Genomic DNA, 17,944 nt, shown 5'->3' with positions numbered 1-17,944 from the left:
CATGGGGCGCAATTCCCGTGATGTCAAAGAGTCCTTCACCCAGATTGAACGCTCTGCGCAAGATTTGGGGCTGCACATCAACGAGGACAAAACAAAATATATGGTGGCATCGTCAGCAAAAACGCCAACTACGACTCCAACTTCATCTACGGAGAACATTGGTCAAGTAGAAGTCGGAAACTACAGATTTGAGGTCGTAGAATCCTTCGTCTACCTTGGGTCCACAATAACAGCCGACAACAACACCACCACCGAAGTCCGCGCGCGGCTGTTAAAAGCAAACAAGGCCTACTTCAGTCTATCAAGACTCTAGACCTGGCCACTTAGCAAAAGTGAATGCGAACTCCTGTCCGTATTCGAAAGAAGGATCCTGCGAAGGATTTTTGGCCCAGTATGTGAGGGAGGACAATTCCGCAGTCTATACAACCACGAGGTGTACGAGCGCTACCGAGAGGTAAATGTCGTCAAGCAAATACGCCTTAATAGACTGCGGTGGGCTGGTCATCTAGCACGTATGGATGAAGACGACCCAGCTCGGAAAGTCCTCTGGGGTAGAGTCTATGGCACGAGGCGACGAGGAAGGCCCAGCCTCAGATGGATCGACGGCGTGGACCAGGACGCCAAGTCAATAGGGGTGCCGAACTGGCGGACAGTGGCGCGGGATAGGGACAGATGGAGGAGGATCCTCGATCAGGACAAGGCTGGAGACCAGCTGTAGTGCCGGTTAAGTAAGTAAGTAAGTATTTCACACTGAACATCATTGTGTAACGATTGTTGAGTAGGATAGGAAAATTCCCCCATCTTGAGCTTTTATTCTATATTTCCTCTTCAGAAGGACTATTTTGGAGTAATTTTCATTTTTTTTTTAAATTTTGTTTTAAAAGTTCCTGAATTCTGGGAAATTTTCTCACCATCCCTTTCATTACAACGGCGGGGGAAGGTCTCTACGGTGCCTACAATGTCTCCCCAGACGAGCAATTGAGAGCTAATTGTAGGTTTTGAACGAGGGGGTAGTCATTCATTTTGCTGGTCCTTTTAAGTGAGTGAGAGAGCCTCCACTTTATTGTAAGTTGCGAGAATGAATTTACTTAGAATGAATAGCAGAGGGTGAGTTCTTTGTTGCAAACTTGCGAGGGGTTGTGGGACTTTTCCAGAAGTCGGCAGGATTCTCAGGAATTTCAATTCCTCTCGCATCAGTTTTTTTAAAGCGCGTTAGGGGTTGAAGGGTGATACAGAGAGAGGGATCGTTCTGGAATGCAAAGATTTATCTAAAAGAACAGGGATTGCACGAGCAGAGGAGGGTGGTACGCGTCCTCTGTGCATCCCCTCGAAGAAGAAGAAGGAGCTTCGCTGAGGGAGCTGTGGATTGATTTTGTGGGATTTTGTCGCACACGGTGGTGTGTCCAGGAAAATGGGGGTTGTGTGCTCGGTCGGTGGTAGGTATCGATCGCTTCACGTCATACCATCGCATTGCCACCATGCGCGTCAGCGTAACCCACCCCCTTGTGCGCACAAGGTGACTAAAAATTGCTTTGCTTCCACTGTGATTTGGGGGTTGTAGCGCGTGCGCCACCCCGCAAAATCGATTGCGCGCCTCACGGAGTCCCCTCGTTAGACCGACCGAAGGTACCTTTTATACGGAGAGCAAAACACGGAGTGGATAGAAGCAAACGGAGCTCATATCCTCTTTGTGGCGTATTTTGTACTTTATTCTTGGGATTCAAACATTTTTTGGGAGGAACGAAAGAAAAAAAAATCAACCCCGCCTGGGTCTCCGCGTTTGCCTCTTTTTTCCGCAACTAAAACATTTATTTTTCACGCGTGAAGAGAAAAGTTCTTCGGAGGAACTTTTGCAAGTTGTGAGAGTGATCAAGTGATGGAATTTGTGTGAAAAAGTGCGACAAGAAGACGCAAATTCACAAAGTTCTCGTTTTTTTTTCTCTCTTCACTTCACTCACTCAACCACCCACAACCCCTTGCGCACGACCCACACACGGGGTACGAGAGAAATCAATCGTTGGGATTTCTTCGACAAAAAAGGGGTTTCCTGTTGTGCCCAGCAGCTTCGTTGTGCAAAAGCAAATTGCAACAGAGCTCCCAATTTTTTTTTTACTAGGGGGGTGTGAAAGGAAAAATTTGCAGGACGAAGAGATAATTTTTCACAAGTGCGGGGGTGGATTGGGCAGAGCCCCCAAATTGCGCGTGTGTTTGTGTGTGAATTTGATTCTGAAGGAAAATTTGCCAACACAGATGACTCTTAGCTGTTAAATTTTTCCTTTTGGGGGTGGTAAACAGCAAAAGTAGAGCCAAAGTTGCGCCAATTTTGGGGGTTGAAAAATTTCGCGGGATTTTGTGGGGTTGTTCCTCGAAAAAAAAGAAAGCTTCGTCACGGATTTTTTGGCACAATCAACCCCACGCAGAATCACGACGCTTCGTACCATGGGGACAGTGCTGAGCTTTTCGCCACGTGAACGGCGCCCCGTCTATTCGACGCATCATCACGGGAACGGGCTGAGTTCCGCCGGATCTGCGGACTTTGCCCTCAACAATTTCAGCTACGAGCAGCTGAATAATGTTCGCAATCGCGAGAACAACAAGCCACCGTGTCAGACTGTGCCTAACAATGCCACCGTTGTCCTCGTCGGCCAGACCCACAATCACACAAACACCACCTCGGGTAGTGGTGGTGGTGGCTGCGGCAACGGTGGCGGTGTCACCAACAATACAGCCACCCTCCTGGGTACCGATAGTGCGCGCATCCTGTCTGAGAAGAATGCCCTGGAGAAGAATCTCAAGAAGCATTCGCTTTTCATTAATGCCTTGTCGTGGAAACGACTGGCGGCTGCATCGCATGGCAAGAAGAAGTTGGACAATAACAAAAATAAAGCCGCCAACCTCCCGACAGCCACATTCCGTACCCCACTGACCGATGTGATTCATCCCCTTGTTGCGGATAAGAATAAGAATATCCAGCAGCAGGTGCAGCAGCCGCCGCAGCAGCAGGTATTCTTCACACCGGGCGCCCCAAAGGCCCTCCTTGCCCTCGACTTGGTGCGTGCCAACAATACAAATCCCATCCAGCAGCCCGACAAATTAGCCCCGAAGCTACCACTCACACTTCCCCTGTCGCTCCAGACAGCCGCCGTTACGCAACCCCAACATAGCCATGGACCGAGAAAGACTGTCATTCAGGTGAGTTGGGTCATCATCATTAACACCCCCATATGACACCCTTTTCGGACAATCCCTCAGTCAGAGAAAAAAACTAACTAAACCCCCACACACATCATTCAGGCCTAAACATTCAACCCCCGCACAACAACGCGGGGGTGCTTCTCAGCTACCTACATACATACATAATAGAGATTGAGGGCAAACCAGTTACACAATATCCTGTTGCAGAAATGAGCAGAATATGTGGCAAAATATGTGTAGAATATAGCATAAAGTACATGCAGATTATCTGCCTATTTTTGCGCTTTTTGCGTGTTCCAAATACAAACCATCCCTGGTGTGTCTCTGCCGAATTGCGCAACTCGGCAAAGAGAGACATTTTATTTGCAAAACAACTCGCAAAGTCATTGTAAATTCCCCAAATGACCCAAACACGCAGTCAAATGTAATTTCGCCAAGGAATTTGGGGCAAGAATGACGCGATGGATTTAATACAATAAAGCCTAAAAGAAGTATTTTATTCATTTAATTGATTTTGATTTTTTTGCATTTAATTTTACAATTTCATATGTAAAATTTTGGAAGTATTAGCCTGAAAAAATAAAATCTATAGGTAGGGGAGACCGGGGTTAAAAAAGTTACTTAAGGGTTTAGAAAAAGCTCAAAATATCATATTTCCCAAATAGATAAAGCGAAATGTATAGCTCATTTCTTTAGGTGCCCTAAACTCTTTCTCAGATCATTTTGTTCAATCTAGCTAGGAAATATGATATTTTAGGCTTTTTCCAAACCCTTAAGTGACTTTATTAGCCCCGGTTTCCCCTAAGATTTTCACTAACAAATCGAGAATAAAACTTGTTAGAAAATAGAAAAACAAAACTTATATTAAGGCCTTTGAAAAATAATTTTAATATTTAAATATTGACTCTAACGTTAGAAATTTAAGGTGAAAAATTACAAAAACGTTAGGAACTTCCAATAAAAAATATAAAAACGTATCAAAGTTATGTTTATAAAAATTTACGAATCAACAATTAATTTAAAAGACGTTAAAGCCTTTGAATTAATCTGCTTAAAATTAGGAAATCCTTCCGATTGCGTCAGCCAAGGGACGGTAGGTCAATCCAAACGCATCCTTTCAATTTTAGGGGCCAGAGCTTTCGACGGCTGACGCAATCGGAAGGATTAATCCTACAACACCAAAAAACGTTTAATTCCGTCAGATTCAACTTAAGTAAAATTAGGAAACATTACTAAATATTTAGAAAATAAACAATGTTAGAATGTCGAACTGAAATTGAAATTAAGAATTTAAATTGTAAATTTAAAAATTTGAAATATTAGAATTCGATTTAATTAAAACGTAATGGGTTCTCTCATATTCACCCAAACTGATTTTTCCAACGTTTCCGTTTTTATGATTTTTTTGAGAACAAAATCTGACTTGATATGAGACGGTTAGACGTTCTATGTCTGCCGCTGTAAAGTACTAAAACGGAAAAATATTCTTTGAGTTCTTCATGGTCAAATTTTATTTAAAAAATTGCTTCTCTAACAAAGATTCTTAACTTTCCTCTCTAGTCCTTGACAAAATCTCTTTGATACTTAAATCCAATAGTTTGCCAAACGCTGCATGAATGAAGGGAATGAACAAGTCATGTTTTTACTATGAAAAGAGCGCCCTGCCTTGCGCAACAAACATAAAATCATGCAACCCACCTCCATAGGAATCTGCTCTCTTGTGAGCTCATGAAAATTTAACAGGACACACTTTACGATGCCATTTTTCCCCGAATGTGGGTTTTCGTGAGTGAAATTGAACCCCATTTTCGGCATAGGGTAGCATGTGTGGGATGGCGTCGCAAATCATCACTTCCCTACAAAGGGGTGACTTTTCTTGCGAATCCCGAGGGTGGTTCCTGGTGAGGTGCAACATCCCCGCATTTAGATGGGGGAGAAAAGCAAAAGAAATTGATGGAATTCCTTTTTGTACGAGAAACATCTATAAATTTCTCACCGCGTGGGGGCGTCGGTTCATCCCCTGTGGTTTCCCCTCTAAAACCCTCCGCACTATATACCTCAAAAGCGCTCAATCAAACAAAATGCATCCTGTTCGCACTGATGCGGTGTGAATTGCTGGGGATTGTGGGAGCCGAACCCCTCGCACGCGTTCTACTCCCTGCGGAATTCATCCCTGAACCCCCTTTGAGTTACGACTACGTCTCAGGGATGCATCTAAGGGTGTAGCATCCCCTATAAATGATGCTCGATGGCTGAGAATAGCGCAGCAGCTTGAATATTTTATGCTGCGTAATTAAATTCGACTTCATGTTTCATTTCTTGAATTACTCATCCTCGAAGGTTGAAGGGAAATTGACGGTAATAAAATTGACTGTCACAGATCAGAATGCGAGGGTGGATGCAGTAGACTATAAGGTTGATTTGGTCCCTTTTTGCTACTATACCTTTAATAACCCCTTAGAAAGACCCCAAATTTAGACTGAAATAGCCACGCATAGAAAACATTTTTCCAATGGAGAAAACCATAAATAGAACACCCTCACTTCCGCTTGATAAAAATTTCCATTCATCCCTTTGGAAAATTCAATTTCCAAAGCTATATACCTGCGGTGTCCCGCTGCGACATTTGTATCGTCTCCCGGTTAAAACGCAAAATAGACTTCACCACCCCCGCATGCACATAACGCACCCATCTTTCTCCAAAGAGAACAATTTCCGGACATCTCACGCTATTGTGGGCTATTTTCGTTCATTCCCTCTCCAACCTCCATTAAATGATTGATACTATTTCAATTTCTTCAATCTAATTTTAAGTTTCCCTCACATTATGTATTCCATGCTATATGTAGGAAGAAGGAAAAAATTACAAAATGTCAAAGGTCTCACACACACGTGCGCACCAAGACCACTTCCCACGGAAAAATTACCGATTTTCCCAGCTTTTGGGTGGTTCACAAGTAATTAAAATCATACCTAAGGGCGTTGGTATTTTTCTTTACGAACAAAGAATTAAATTACATTTCTAGTACTTAAATTTTCTAATGCGATGCCCTTCGAACTTTAGCCTCCCACCCACCCATAAATAACACCGCACAAAGAGAGCTTAATTGAAAAGTTTTTATTTCGCACAAAGTGTCGCAGAATAAACTCAAGAGGATGATTATTAAAAAGTAATCCTTTGTGGAAAATCTGGGACACATTTTCCAAGGAAGGTCATGCAGAGAAGCATCTGCGGGAATTAAATTGACCCACAAAATCGTTGTAGTGCAGAAAAATGAATAACTAACACGAGGAAAGTGTGAAGCAATATACAATTTTTTTTCACCCAGCCTTGACTTGGTCTTTATATGCAAAAAAACATATTCTACATATAATGACAAAAAGTATGTAGCATTTTAAGGGTAGGAAATGTCAATATTTTATTGAATATTCAAAGCTATATATAGGTACATATGTATGTTTCTCAGAAGGAAGAAAGAGAGGAAATAAATGCTTTTTTATGACTTGCATATATGCATTCGACATTTATGTAAATTTTATGGGAGAGAGGAAATTTTGTTTATCGGGAAAACATCGAGAAATATATTTTTTAAAAGGAATTTATTCATTTTGGGGCTTACTTAAAATTATTTTCAATATTTATAAGAGATTTGAGAGATATTTAAAGGGAAAGATAAAGAAATAAATAAAGTTCAAAATGTTTTTAATCAGAAAAAGAATCTTTTTGATAAAAAAATAAAAATTTTTCTTTGTGTTCATAGTTTAGTACATTTGAGGCTAGAATTTAGTACTTTTCAGGCTCGAATTTAGTATTAGGCTTGAATTTTTGTAACGACCTACGAATTTTGATGAATTTTCCAGAATATTTCAGAAAATCTGAATATTTTCATTCAGATAAACACCCCTTAACTCAAAACTTCCTAAACCACATCTTTATTCATACTCATTTTACGATTCTAAAAAGAATATAACTTTTCCTAGCAAAATTTTCAAAATCTTAAATTTAAGATTCCTCAAAATCTTTTATAAAGGAAAAAATCAAAAATAAATCCTTTGAGACTGAAAACTACCATTTGAAAAGATTTTAAACTTTTCTTTTTACGGTGATTTTCAATAAATCAGAGTTTGTTTAAAAATATATTCATTTTAATTCCCCAAAGTGTAGCCATATTTCACCCGAAAAGTTGTATAAGTTCATCAATCTCTGTATTTTATATCCTGCCTTCACATTCTTGGCAATAAACCACATTTTAGCGTTGAAGTTTCCACCCCAACCACCCCCGAGAATAGCTTGCACAGCACGTTGCCTACAGCAGTGCCCTCAAACCAACCCCTTGAGCAAACGGTCAGGCGGAAATGTAAGAACCTTCTTATTGCCTTTCAAAGTCTTCATTTATTGAGACATTGAGAAGGAACGTAGGGGTGGTTGCACAAATCACTTTGGCGCGTGGGTGGATGCGCTGACTAATTATTTTTTCACGTGTTCCACTAATTGAAGGCGTGTGAGAAAATTTGACCTGTTTGTGTGGAAAAATTAAATTTCCTCACCTCAACATTTTGTGCACTCAACGTGCGAAAGGGGGGTTGGAGAGGTTGTGTCTCTGTGCCACCCTGCCCACTCCTCTCCCAGTGGAAAGTACACACCTTGGCGTAAAATACACGACCAAGTGGAGCTCGTACATCACGTGTTGAAAAACTATCAAGCCTTCAACAACCTTGGAATAAATAACACTGCTCCTCCGCTTTTTCGGGGTGACTCCTTTTTTGGATCAAAAACAGGGAGGTTACAGCTGGGGAAAAGGCGATGTGAGTGTCACACAGCTCCATCAAATATTTTCCCTTCTCTCAGTCGCGCATAGACTAACTTTAGGCGTATTTATAGAGTATTCTTCACCGTGTTCTACTTTATTGGCCTGAATTGAGTGTGGGGAAAAGTCTCATAAATTAAGGGAAGTATGTTGTGTGAAGAAATGGCTCGTCTCATGAGGCCGTTAGTACCTTCTTCGCACAATAAGAGAAGAACTTTTTTTTGTGTGCATCACCCCCCAGGGAGGGAGGGTGCATCGTATAGGGAAATTTTCTCACGAGGAATTTTCATAACTTTTCAGGCCTCCACGTCAGAACTCCTAAAGTGCCTGGGAATGTTTCTGCATGATCGCTGCAGAAAGCTACGGGACTTTCAAGCTGGTGACGCTGTTATGTGGCTGAGAGCTGTCGACAGAAGTTTACTGTTGCAGGGATGGCAGGTAACAATCCTATATTCCCCATACGTAACATACATAGTCACAAACTTCCTCCTTCCCATGTTCTGCGGTCCATATCCTTGCACTCTAACCCCTTTCCGTGTTGAGATGAATCCCATTTGGGAAAGTTCCTTCTTTTCGCATTTCTTCATAATTGAATTTTCAGGTTTTCTCGTATCTCTTCCGAAGAAGAACCAAAAAAAAAAAAATAAAGAAAAAGAAAAAGTCGAAGAGAAGACAAACTTTTTTCACCAAATGTGTGGAAAAGGAAACTTTTGCTATTTCTTTTTCATTCAGCTTTTTTTGGTTTTTGTTGCCATATATGGCAACATGGAGGAAAATCGATAAAAATCTTCAAATAATATTATCCCATTTTTAGCAAGAGATACAATATACCTAATAAATACACAATGAACATAATTTGGTGGGAAAATTCTTACAAATTGTGACTGAGATGATACTTCATCGATTCTATTGGGAAAACTATTTATAAAAATTTTATTTTATTTTTCTGAGTTAGAGAAAATTCCAGCTTTTACTTAAATTTTTTGTTTTTAAAATTTTTTGAACAAATTTTATTGCTTTTAACATTGATACATATATTATTGAAATCTTGTTAAATTGGGTACTAAAAAATCAGAATGAAAGAACTACAATTTTTAGTAAAATTTTAGAAGTAAGTGTACGTTAGGAAATTTATTTTTCTTGACTGGAAAAACTCTTCCTGAGAGAAAAGGCCTTATTCACCCTCATAATTTTAGTTACCAATTTACTATGAAATATTACAATTAGGTTGTCCTATATTATCCCAAATTTTAACAATTTGCTACTTGGAATGATTCCTCTTTCACAAAGTTAACCCTTTAAAGTTTTTTGGGTCATACGCTGACCCAAAGGCTCGATTTTGAAAATGTTTAATTTCGTATAGTTATTTTATGAATATTGAGTCCAAATTAGTACAAGACTATGTCTTTACAATCCCTGATCATTTTATGACCACAAAAGGACATCCCCAAGGACTCACAGGATCAGGAAGAACGAAAAACAGAAAATTTTTGATTTGGGATTTTTTGCCAAAAATGTCTTATTTGAGCTCAAAGGAACCCACAAAAATTATTTTTAGTTCAATTAGCTCGCTAGATTGATCGCGGACCTTGAAGGGTTAACCCCCACACACATAAATTGATTTACAAATGTGTTGGTTTTATTGTTCGATTTTGCACAAATAGAATTGTTTGCTTCATTAATCAATTCAATTAATAGATAAATGTTTCAGCATTCACGTTTATTTCTCCATTGTGTCACGTTAAATTTGAATTTTAGTTTATTTATAAACGAGGTAAATTGTCGCTTCGCTCCAATTTACCTCGCCCCGCTTCGCGGGGATTTGTTGCGCTTCGCGCAAATTTTTAGAAGAGAAGAAATTTGTGACGAATTGAAATAAATTTAATGAAATATTTACTCGTTGGTAAAAACTGCCTGGTATCAGTAGTCTCTGTACCAAATTTCATCACGATCGGACAAACGGTGTAGAAATGCATAGCTGTACAGGAACGAAATCCTTTCTTTATTATATAGAGAAGATGGGCCACGCAAAAACCTCCAACAGATATTTCAAAGAGAAAAAGTGAATTTCGCACAACATTTATGGCGCCGAATTCAAAAAGTAGTCAAAAAAGCATGAATTTTATATGAGGGCTATGTGAAGGGGGGCTCTGGGGGGAAAATGAATGCCGTTGGTAAAAACCGCCTGGTATCAGTAGTCTCTGTACCAAATTTCATCACGATCGGACAAACGGTGTAGAAATGCATAGCTGTACAGGAACGAAATCCTTTCTTTATTATATAGATGGGCCACGCAAAAACCTCCAACAGATATTTCAAAGAGAAAAAGTGAATTTCGCACAACATTTATGGCGCCGAATTCAAAAAGTAGTCAAAAAAGCATGAATTTTATATGAGGGCTATGTGAAGGGGGGCTCTGGGGGGAAAATGAATGCCGTTGGTAAAAACCGCCTGGTATCAGTAGTCTCTGTACCAAATTTCATCACGATCGGACAAACGGTGTAGAAATGCATAGCTGTACAGGAACGAAATCCTTTCTTTATTATATAGAAGAGAAGAAGAAGATGGGCCACGCAAAAACCTCCAACAGATATTTCAAAGAGAAAAAGTGAATTTCGCACAACATTTATGGCGCCGAATTCAAAAAGTAGTCAAAAAAGCATGAATTTTATATGAGGGCTATGTGAAGGGGGGATCTGGGGGGAAAATGAATGCCGTTGGTAAAAACCGCCTGGTATCAGTAGTCTCTGTACCAAATTTCATCACGATCGGACAAACGGTGTAGAAATGCATAGCTGTACAGGAACGAAATCCTTTCTTTATTATATAGATAGTTCTGTCAAATGCAGATATTTCTATTTAAAAGCTTTTATGCGAAATTCAAATTAAATTCATTTTAATTTGTAAAGGTTAAAATTGTTGGGAATTGATTTCTTTTTAAACTTTTAGAATCTGTATGGGTAGGATTTCCTCTCTTTTTGGAGCTTTGAAAAAAAAAAGGAATTAATAGAGCTTCCACAGAGCTTTTTCTTGCAATTTAAGATTAAGGATTTTTTTAAAACTCTTTTCCACAACATTTAATTGAAGAAGTTTTTTCTTCACAATAAAGCTCACAGAAGCTTTTTTTTTCAAATTGATTTGAAGAATATTTGAACAAAATGAATTAAATAAGATAGCATCATATCACATTAAAAGCTTATTGTTTTTTTTCTTAAATAAATACCTAAAGCTACATAAATTCTTTTGAAAACAATTGTTGTTTTCCATGCCAATAAACAGGAAAACTCGTGGGGTTTTTCCTTGTTTATGAATTTGTCACGACGCAGAAGATTTCGTATCAAATTCACGTCTTTAATATCAAAACAATAAATAACCCTCCTTTGTAATTTATCACAATTGTGGTTTTTGGCTCTTCAAGCCTTCTCTTGTGCATGCACAGAGCAACCTCCGTGTGTCATGTGTAGGAGTGAGCCTCCAGCTGGGGGTGGATCATTTTCCTACTAAAGCATATTTGCTCCTCTCTCTCTCTTTCTGTGAAAATCTCAATCTTGCTCTGGAGAATGAGGAGGAAGGGCGGAAAATGTCTGATATATAATTCTATGGCGGGAAAATAAACAAAGCCGTAATTCCGCCGCATTTGGGGGCCTATGTGGGGGTATAAAACATCCCCCCAGCAAGAGCTCTCCTGCGTTGGTGCGGAAGAGACTTTTCTCCACAATCATTGCGTCGTCTGTGGGGTGTGAAATTAGCAACTTTTGCGTGTACTTTTGGGGAAGCTCACGGTGTGTGACGTAAATAAAAGATCAATAATCTCATTTCAGCTGGGCGAAAGAATTCGTCAGATTTGGCAAAATTCTGGCAAATTCTACCGGGAAAATAATGTTACATATAAACCACGTTGAAAGCTTCCAGAGAGCTCTGTGTGAGGGTGGCTTGATAAGGATGATAGACAGGTATCTCCAATGTAAATAGAGCCACGGAAAAAGCAATAAATTGTGTGAATTTTGATAATGAAAAGCGAGTAAAGTTTTGATTACTTTCATCGAACTTTTTTGGTGGGGGAAGGTGATCTGAAAATTTGAACTTTCACACCATTTTCGGGATTATCTTGTCCTACAATTCCAATATAAAAGTTTTCTAAGTAGAATGTACTTAAAATTGTTCTCTATATATGATTTTATTATGAGCTTCAAGTGATGGGGCGATATATAAAACGCCACCCACCATTTTGATCCGTCTTTTTTTTTATTCTTCACACACAACACCTCCATAATTGAAAAAGATGTTTGAGATTTCCCCGTGAAGGGGCCAAATATGGGTGGAAAAGTGAGCTAATAGTAGTTTATTGTGGCTTTTATGGATCTCCTCGAAAAATCATGGCCAAAAATTTATTGCACGCTCTATCGACAAAGTTTCTCCTCGAGCTTTTTCTCCTTCTTATGTCTCCTCGAGCAAAAGGCAAATATGGCAATCCATATAAATTTATGACTTGAAAATTGGTGGTATGTTGGGGGAGGGGGGTGGCTGGGCGATATCTACATATACAAGCAAAAAAAAACACGAAGGAATCACGAATAAGCGCAAAAGGCGCAAGAATTTCCACTTAGGCAGCTCCAAGGCTCCACCAAGAAAAGAAAAACTTCTTCACTCAGCTTCCCCCCCACTGAATTGATGGATTGTTGTGATCCTCCAGCACACCAGCATTGGGATTTTGCAAGTGGAAAAACACCCCAAAAAGCTCCCCTTTTCGTCACCCCTCTTATGTCACCACCCTCCGTCAAAAGTGCTGGAGAAATTCCGGGGCAACCCATTGCGCATGAGTGAGAGCTAAAATTACAAAGAATTATATGAGAAAATCGCGTAGGATGTATGTATAATATGGAATTTTTTTTTGTTATGAAAAATCCTCTCTGTGATTCCATCTCACACCAAAACCCATCAATTTTGCCACTTTTTTTTTGCACAATCTCCTCTCCCTCCAGCCCCCTAAATTGTGTAGCCCTTTTTTGTGAATGACGAACCGACGAAAAAATCTCACATTTCTTTTTTGAATATTTTATCATTGTAGGATGTCGCATTTATAAATCCTGCAAATGTTGTTTTCGTATATATGCTGGTTCGTGAGTTGGTCGATGGTGAGGAGACCAAGGAGTCCGAATTGCAGGCCGCTGTACTCACCTGCCTCTATTTGTCCTACTCATACATGGGCAATGAAATTAGCTACCCCCTGAAGCCATTCTTAGTCGAGGATTCTAAAGATAAATTCTGGGATAGGTAAGTTGAATTTTTTAAATTTTATTTTGCATTAAAAATAATTTTAGAATTTAGAAGTAATTTTTTAAAGTTTTCTTTACATTAGGCTTTCTAAATTTATTTTAGTTTCTTTTTTAGAAAAGTCTTTTGAAGGAAATTATTTCTTTATTGAAGAAAAAAATGTTTCCTTTTAACAAAAAACAATAAAGAATTTTCCTTTTGTTCAGAAAAGCTTCTTATTTGAATAAGAAAATAATATACATAGGTTCGATCTGGATTTTCTTAAGCTTTTATTAAGAAAAAAACAGGAAAGAAATCCACAAGACGCACATTCCACGAAACGCGTAAAATATGAAATTTTAATTTTAAAAAGTTCTTTAATAAAGCTTTTAAAAGCTCGCATTTGGACCATCTTGTCCTAATCAAATTAAAGCTGACAGAACGCTCCGGACCAGATAACCTAATAGGTCAGCTGAGATGTAAAATTACCTCCAAATAAATGGGGGACTAACCAAATTTTGCACCATTTGATTCAGAGAATTATAAGAAACCTTTTTATACTTACTAGAATGCTCTAAAACTTATGCTCTTTTCAGGAAATGCGTGTAAATAGTTCCATACATTTTCCCATAGAAGCCATCGAAGCCATTGAATGAACAAGTGACGTCACTGAGGTGTTCCAATAAATTGCTCACACAAACCACATAAAATACTTTAGTTTTTACAATTTCCCCAATTTACACTCAACAGATTATAATGAGGATTAAAAGAAGTACTTCCCACATGAGATAATGCAGAAATAATAAGTAAAACACACATTTTTCACAAAAAAAAAATTCCCATAAAAATGAAAATATTTACTCGCCAAAATTCTCAACTGTCAAATCGTACTTCGGCGGAACACGAAAATCAGCAACGTCGCATGTTCGTTCAATGGCTTCGATGCCTTCTATGGAAAAATGTATGAAAAATTTTTCAAACGCATTTTCTGAAATGAGCATACGTTTTAGAGCATGCACGTAAATATTAAAAAAAAATCTTATATTTTTATGAATCAAATGGTGAAAAATTTGGCTAGGCCGAATTTATTTAAAAGTTTGGGGTCATTTTCCGCTAATTCTACTGGCCTATAATAATTCTGAAGCTCAGAACTTTTTCTTGAATAATTAAATTCTCCAATAATAATTCCCATTTGGAATTAGTTTTGTAAATCAATTCAATTTGAAAGCTTGCAACAAGAATTGAATTTAAAACTTTTGCACGTATTGTACCAAAAAAAATTATATATAAAATCTCCCCAGAAAGCTCCAGCCAGACTCTGTTGAATTTTGCAAAATATTTTCAGGCTGCAAATTTTCTTGCACTTCTTGGCAATCCATCCAAATTAAATAAAAAATTTATTCCTTCCACTTGCAGGTGCCTCCTGATTGTAAATCGTCTCAGTGGGAATATGCTGAGAATAAATGCCGAGCCGGGTTTCTTCACTGAAATCTTCACGGAGCTCAAGGCATGCGGTATGAATGCCATCAACAATAATCCCGCAAATGGTGTCGCTTGACGCAGACATCCCCGTGAGGTTGTTGTACGACTCTCAATTGCTGGGCAACAGCAAAAGTATCAGCATCAGACATCACTCCAGGAGCTCACGAGTGTTGTGTAGGTTTTACGTGGGAAATTTACGGCCAAAACCAGGCAGCGTATGCACTTCCATCCACTTTTATAAAATGGACACCAGGGCAGTAATCGAACTTTTGAATTTTATCATTTTTCGTGCTTTTAATTTTCTCCGTGAAAATTATTGTGTGAAGTATATAAATATGTAAAAGAAATCTGGTGCGTCGGACCTTCCGTGAAGAGAAACTTTCCTTCTTTTCTTTTTGTGTCGTCGTCGTAAACATTTTGCACGATTAAGAAACAAAATATTTAGTGAAAAGCACACACAGATAGGAGATTAAAGAAAAACTGAAGAATAAATTGAGAGAAAATAATGAATGGTTCAACATCAAAGAAAACTATGCACGAGAATGTTCTCAAGAAAGTTTCAATGTTGATTTAGAAAAAAAAATTTTTGATGCAAAAATTTGAGAATAAGAAAACGTTAATTGTGATGAAAGTAAATTAAAAAAAAATAAAAGCATACAGAAAGGATTTTACTGATTATAAGAAAATGAGATATTTATATGTGAAATGTCGTGAGATTGTGGCTCTCGAAGAGAATTTTCTAAAGAACTATTTGCAGTGAAGGGGCTGTATAATGTTTAACAAAAAAAAATTAATTATTAAAAATTTCTATTGAAGAGAAAATCGATTAAAAAACATGCAAATATTAAAAAAAAACTCGACTTCCGCGAATGAAATTTAACTTTTCTGTTCAACAATTTTCTTGTATAGAAAGGAATGTGAAAAAAATGGAGATAATAAAGAGAAAAAAAAAGGTTTTGACTTGCGAATAAATCTGCAAGAGGAGTACCATTGAAAATGAAATTATTAGATATTCGTAGAGGTTAAAAAACACACGTATTAAATATAAATTAAAACTAATGTAAGTAAAGTAGACGTAACTTGTAAGAGGGATTGACAAAAAATCAATTTCGCAGCTATAAAGGAAAACTTTGCAGGAAAACTTCTTTTCATATTTCTTTTTCTTATTAAAAACTTTAGCTATTCTGTTGGGTTTTTTCTTTAAACTTTTAAAAGAAGAAAAGGTAACCTCAAGTATGGAGATTTTTCTGTAAAATGTAGTTCATTAATATAGAATGTGTTACAGAAATGTTCTTGTCATTTTAGGTAGAGCAAAAAGATGAAATATTTTCATATAAAAGTTCATGAATGATCTTCTGAAGGAAAAACTAAATAATTTTCTTCAAGTAGAAGTACATAGAAAAAAAAAAGAAATTTCGAGCTCTCCATTGATTCTTCCAATGTAAAAGTTTAAGATATTTAGAGAAAAGAAAAAAAACTCTCAATAAATAATATTTTATAAAGTAAAAAAAACTGGAAGCATTGATATTTTACATAAAAAATGACCAAAAAAATCTCGTATGGAGAAAAACATCTTGAGACACTGCAATAATATTTATTTAACAAAAGAATTAAATCTCATTGAATGTTTTATTTTAGTGGAAAAGAATTTTTGTAACATTTTGGGGAAACGGTCTAAAGAAAAATGTGCAATAATTTATTACACAACAAAAATTAAAAAAAAAACTCACTAAAAGTATTTCAAAATGTAATAAATAAAAAAAATCAATCAATGCCGCAGACTGGGTGACATTATTTCTTCTCTGTAAAATACATTCACCAAACACACACAAAAGAAAACTCAATAAATGTAATAAAAATCTTTGAAAAAAAATCCCCCTACAAACAAAAAAAAACGAACAATTCGTGAAATATTCTTTAGGAGTATTCTTAATAAACTAAAAAGAAAAATAACCTTTAAAGTGATCCTCACAAGATTTATGGGATAAAGTTTATTGACATAAAAAATAGCGAAAGAAAAATTGTTCAATATTGTATTTAAAAAAAATCTATATATATTTTAAAGAAAAAAAAATACACATATAAAAATATAAACGAAAAAATACCAAAAAAAATTATTTTGAAGCAGTTGATTTGAAGGACATCAGCTCAGGTGGAATAGCTCTCAAATCATTCAAGCTCCTTAATTAAATTGAAGTTTGTACCTAAATGTTTCATTTTTTCAGGTTAATTTTATGAGTAAAAAAAACTTTTTATATAATTAGCAAAATTTTGAGTAAAGGCTTTCATTTTGCTCAATGCGAGTTTAAAATTTTCCATACAATTTCCCTACGAAATGAACAAGTGAAATGATATGGAAAAAGACAAGCTTTTGTTAAAAATTTTCTTAATTACAATAATATGAAGTTTTTTTTTTAATAAAATTAACTGAAATAGTAAAACATCCAAGTACCTACTTCTGATTTATTTTAAAGTGAAAAAATGCCATCTCACCTGGGCTAGAAATAATAAATTCCATCAACAAAAAAAATGGTCAAATTGTAATTAATTTGATAACGAAGTAATTTCATGTAAAACTATAGTGAAATTTATCTAGGACTTAGATGAGGAGTAAGTAAACCAATTTATTGAAGATGTAGCAAAAGAAGAAGAAGAACGAGGAGTTCATGGCCGGTGGTGTGCAATATTTTTTATTAAACAAATTATAACATGAGACTGCCTCGTGTGTGGTATACAACCAGAGTTTCAAAGAATTTTTCATCAACTTTTACTCTCTCGCTCTCTCATTCTTTACTTCCCTTCTCTGTCTCTTTATCCACCAACCTCCGTTTGCATAAAAAAAAAGAAAAACTTCCCAAATTCCCACAAGGATGTTTACCCTTAACAAATATTCCCTCAGGTTTCATCACAAAGAGAAACTTTTTCTTCATTTTAGCTGCATAATTTTTGCCTCCTTCCCACACTTTGCTGGACACATTTAGTTCAGCAGAGGAAAACCCGCAAAAAAGAGGAAAATCCCCGGAAAACAAAAAGATCATCCTTTCTACCACATTCCTCCCCCGTCTAGCCACCCGTGCATATATTTATTGTTAAACAAAGAGAGTGAAAGAATAAAAAATAAATGAAGAAAAATAAGCACGGAATGAAGGAGAAAAAATAATATGTTTCACTTCAATTCCTTTCCGTATGTGGGAGCGTTTGAAGAG

The 17,944-nt window shown here is 37.1% G+C and overlaps 2 protein-coding genes across 2 annotated transcripts in view; one reads left to right on the top strand and one right to left on the bottom strand.

Annotated features, from left to right (window-relative positions):
• LOC129788976 (dachshund homolog 2) overlaps positions 1–17,944 on the bottom strand; it is a 1,190,888-nt gene that overhangs the window by 374,637 nt on the left and 798,307 nt on the right. The window lies entirely within an intron of this gene.
• LOC129789059 (cyclin-dependent kinase 5 activator 1) lies at positions 1,627–17,737 on the top strand. The gene is made up of 4 exons (XM_055825686.1): positions 1,627–3,192; positions 8,304–8,441; positions 13,072–13,277; positions 14,673–17,737. Exons 1-4 carry the CDS (start codon positions 2,440–2,442, stop codon positions 14,812–14,814), a joined length of 1,239 nt encoding a protein of 412 aa, XP_055681661.1. The 5' UTR covers positions 1,627–2,439; the 3' UTR covers positions 14,815–17,737.

This window comes from Lutzomyia longipalpis, chromosome 2 (genome assembly GCF_024334085.1).
Source record: "Lutzomyia longipalpis isolate SR_M1_2022 chromosome 2, ASM2433408v1".
In the NCBI taxonomy this organism is placed as follows: domain Eukaryota; kingdom Metazoa; phylum Arthropoda; class Insecta; order Diptera; family Psychodidae; genus Lutzomyia; species Lutzomyia longipalpis.
Note: the sequence above shows the minus strand (reverse complement) of the source record. Positions and strands in the feature narration are given on the sequence as shown.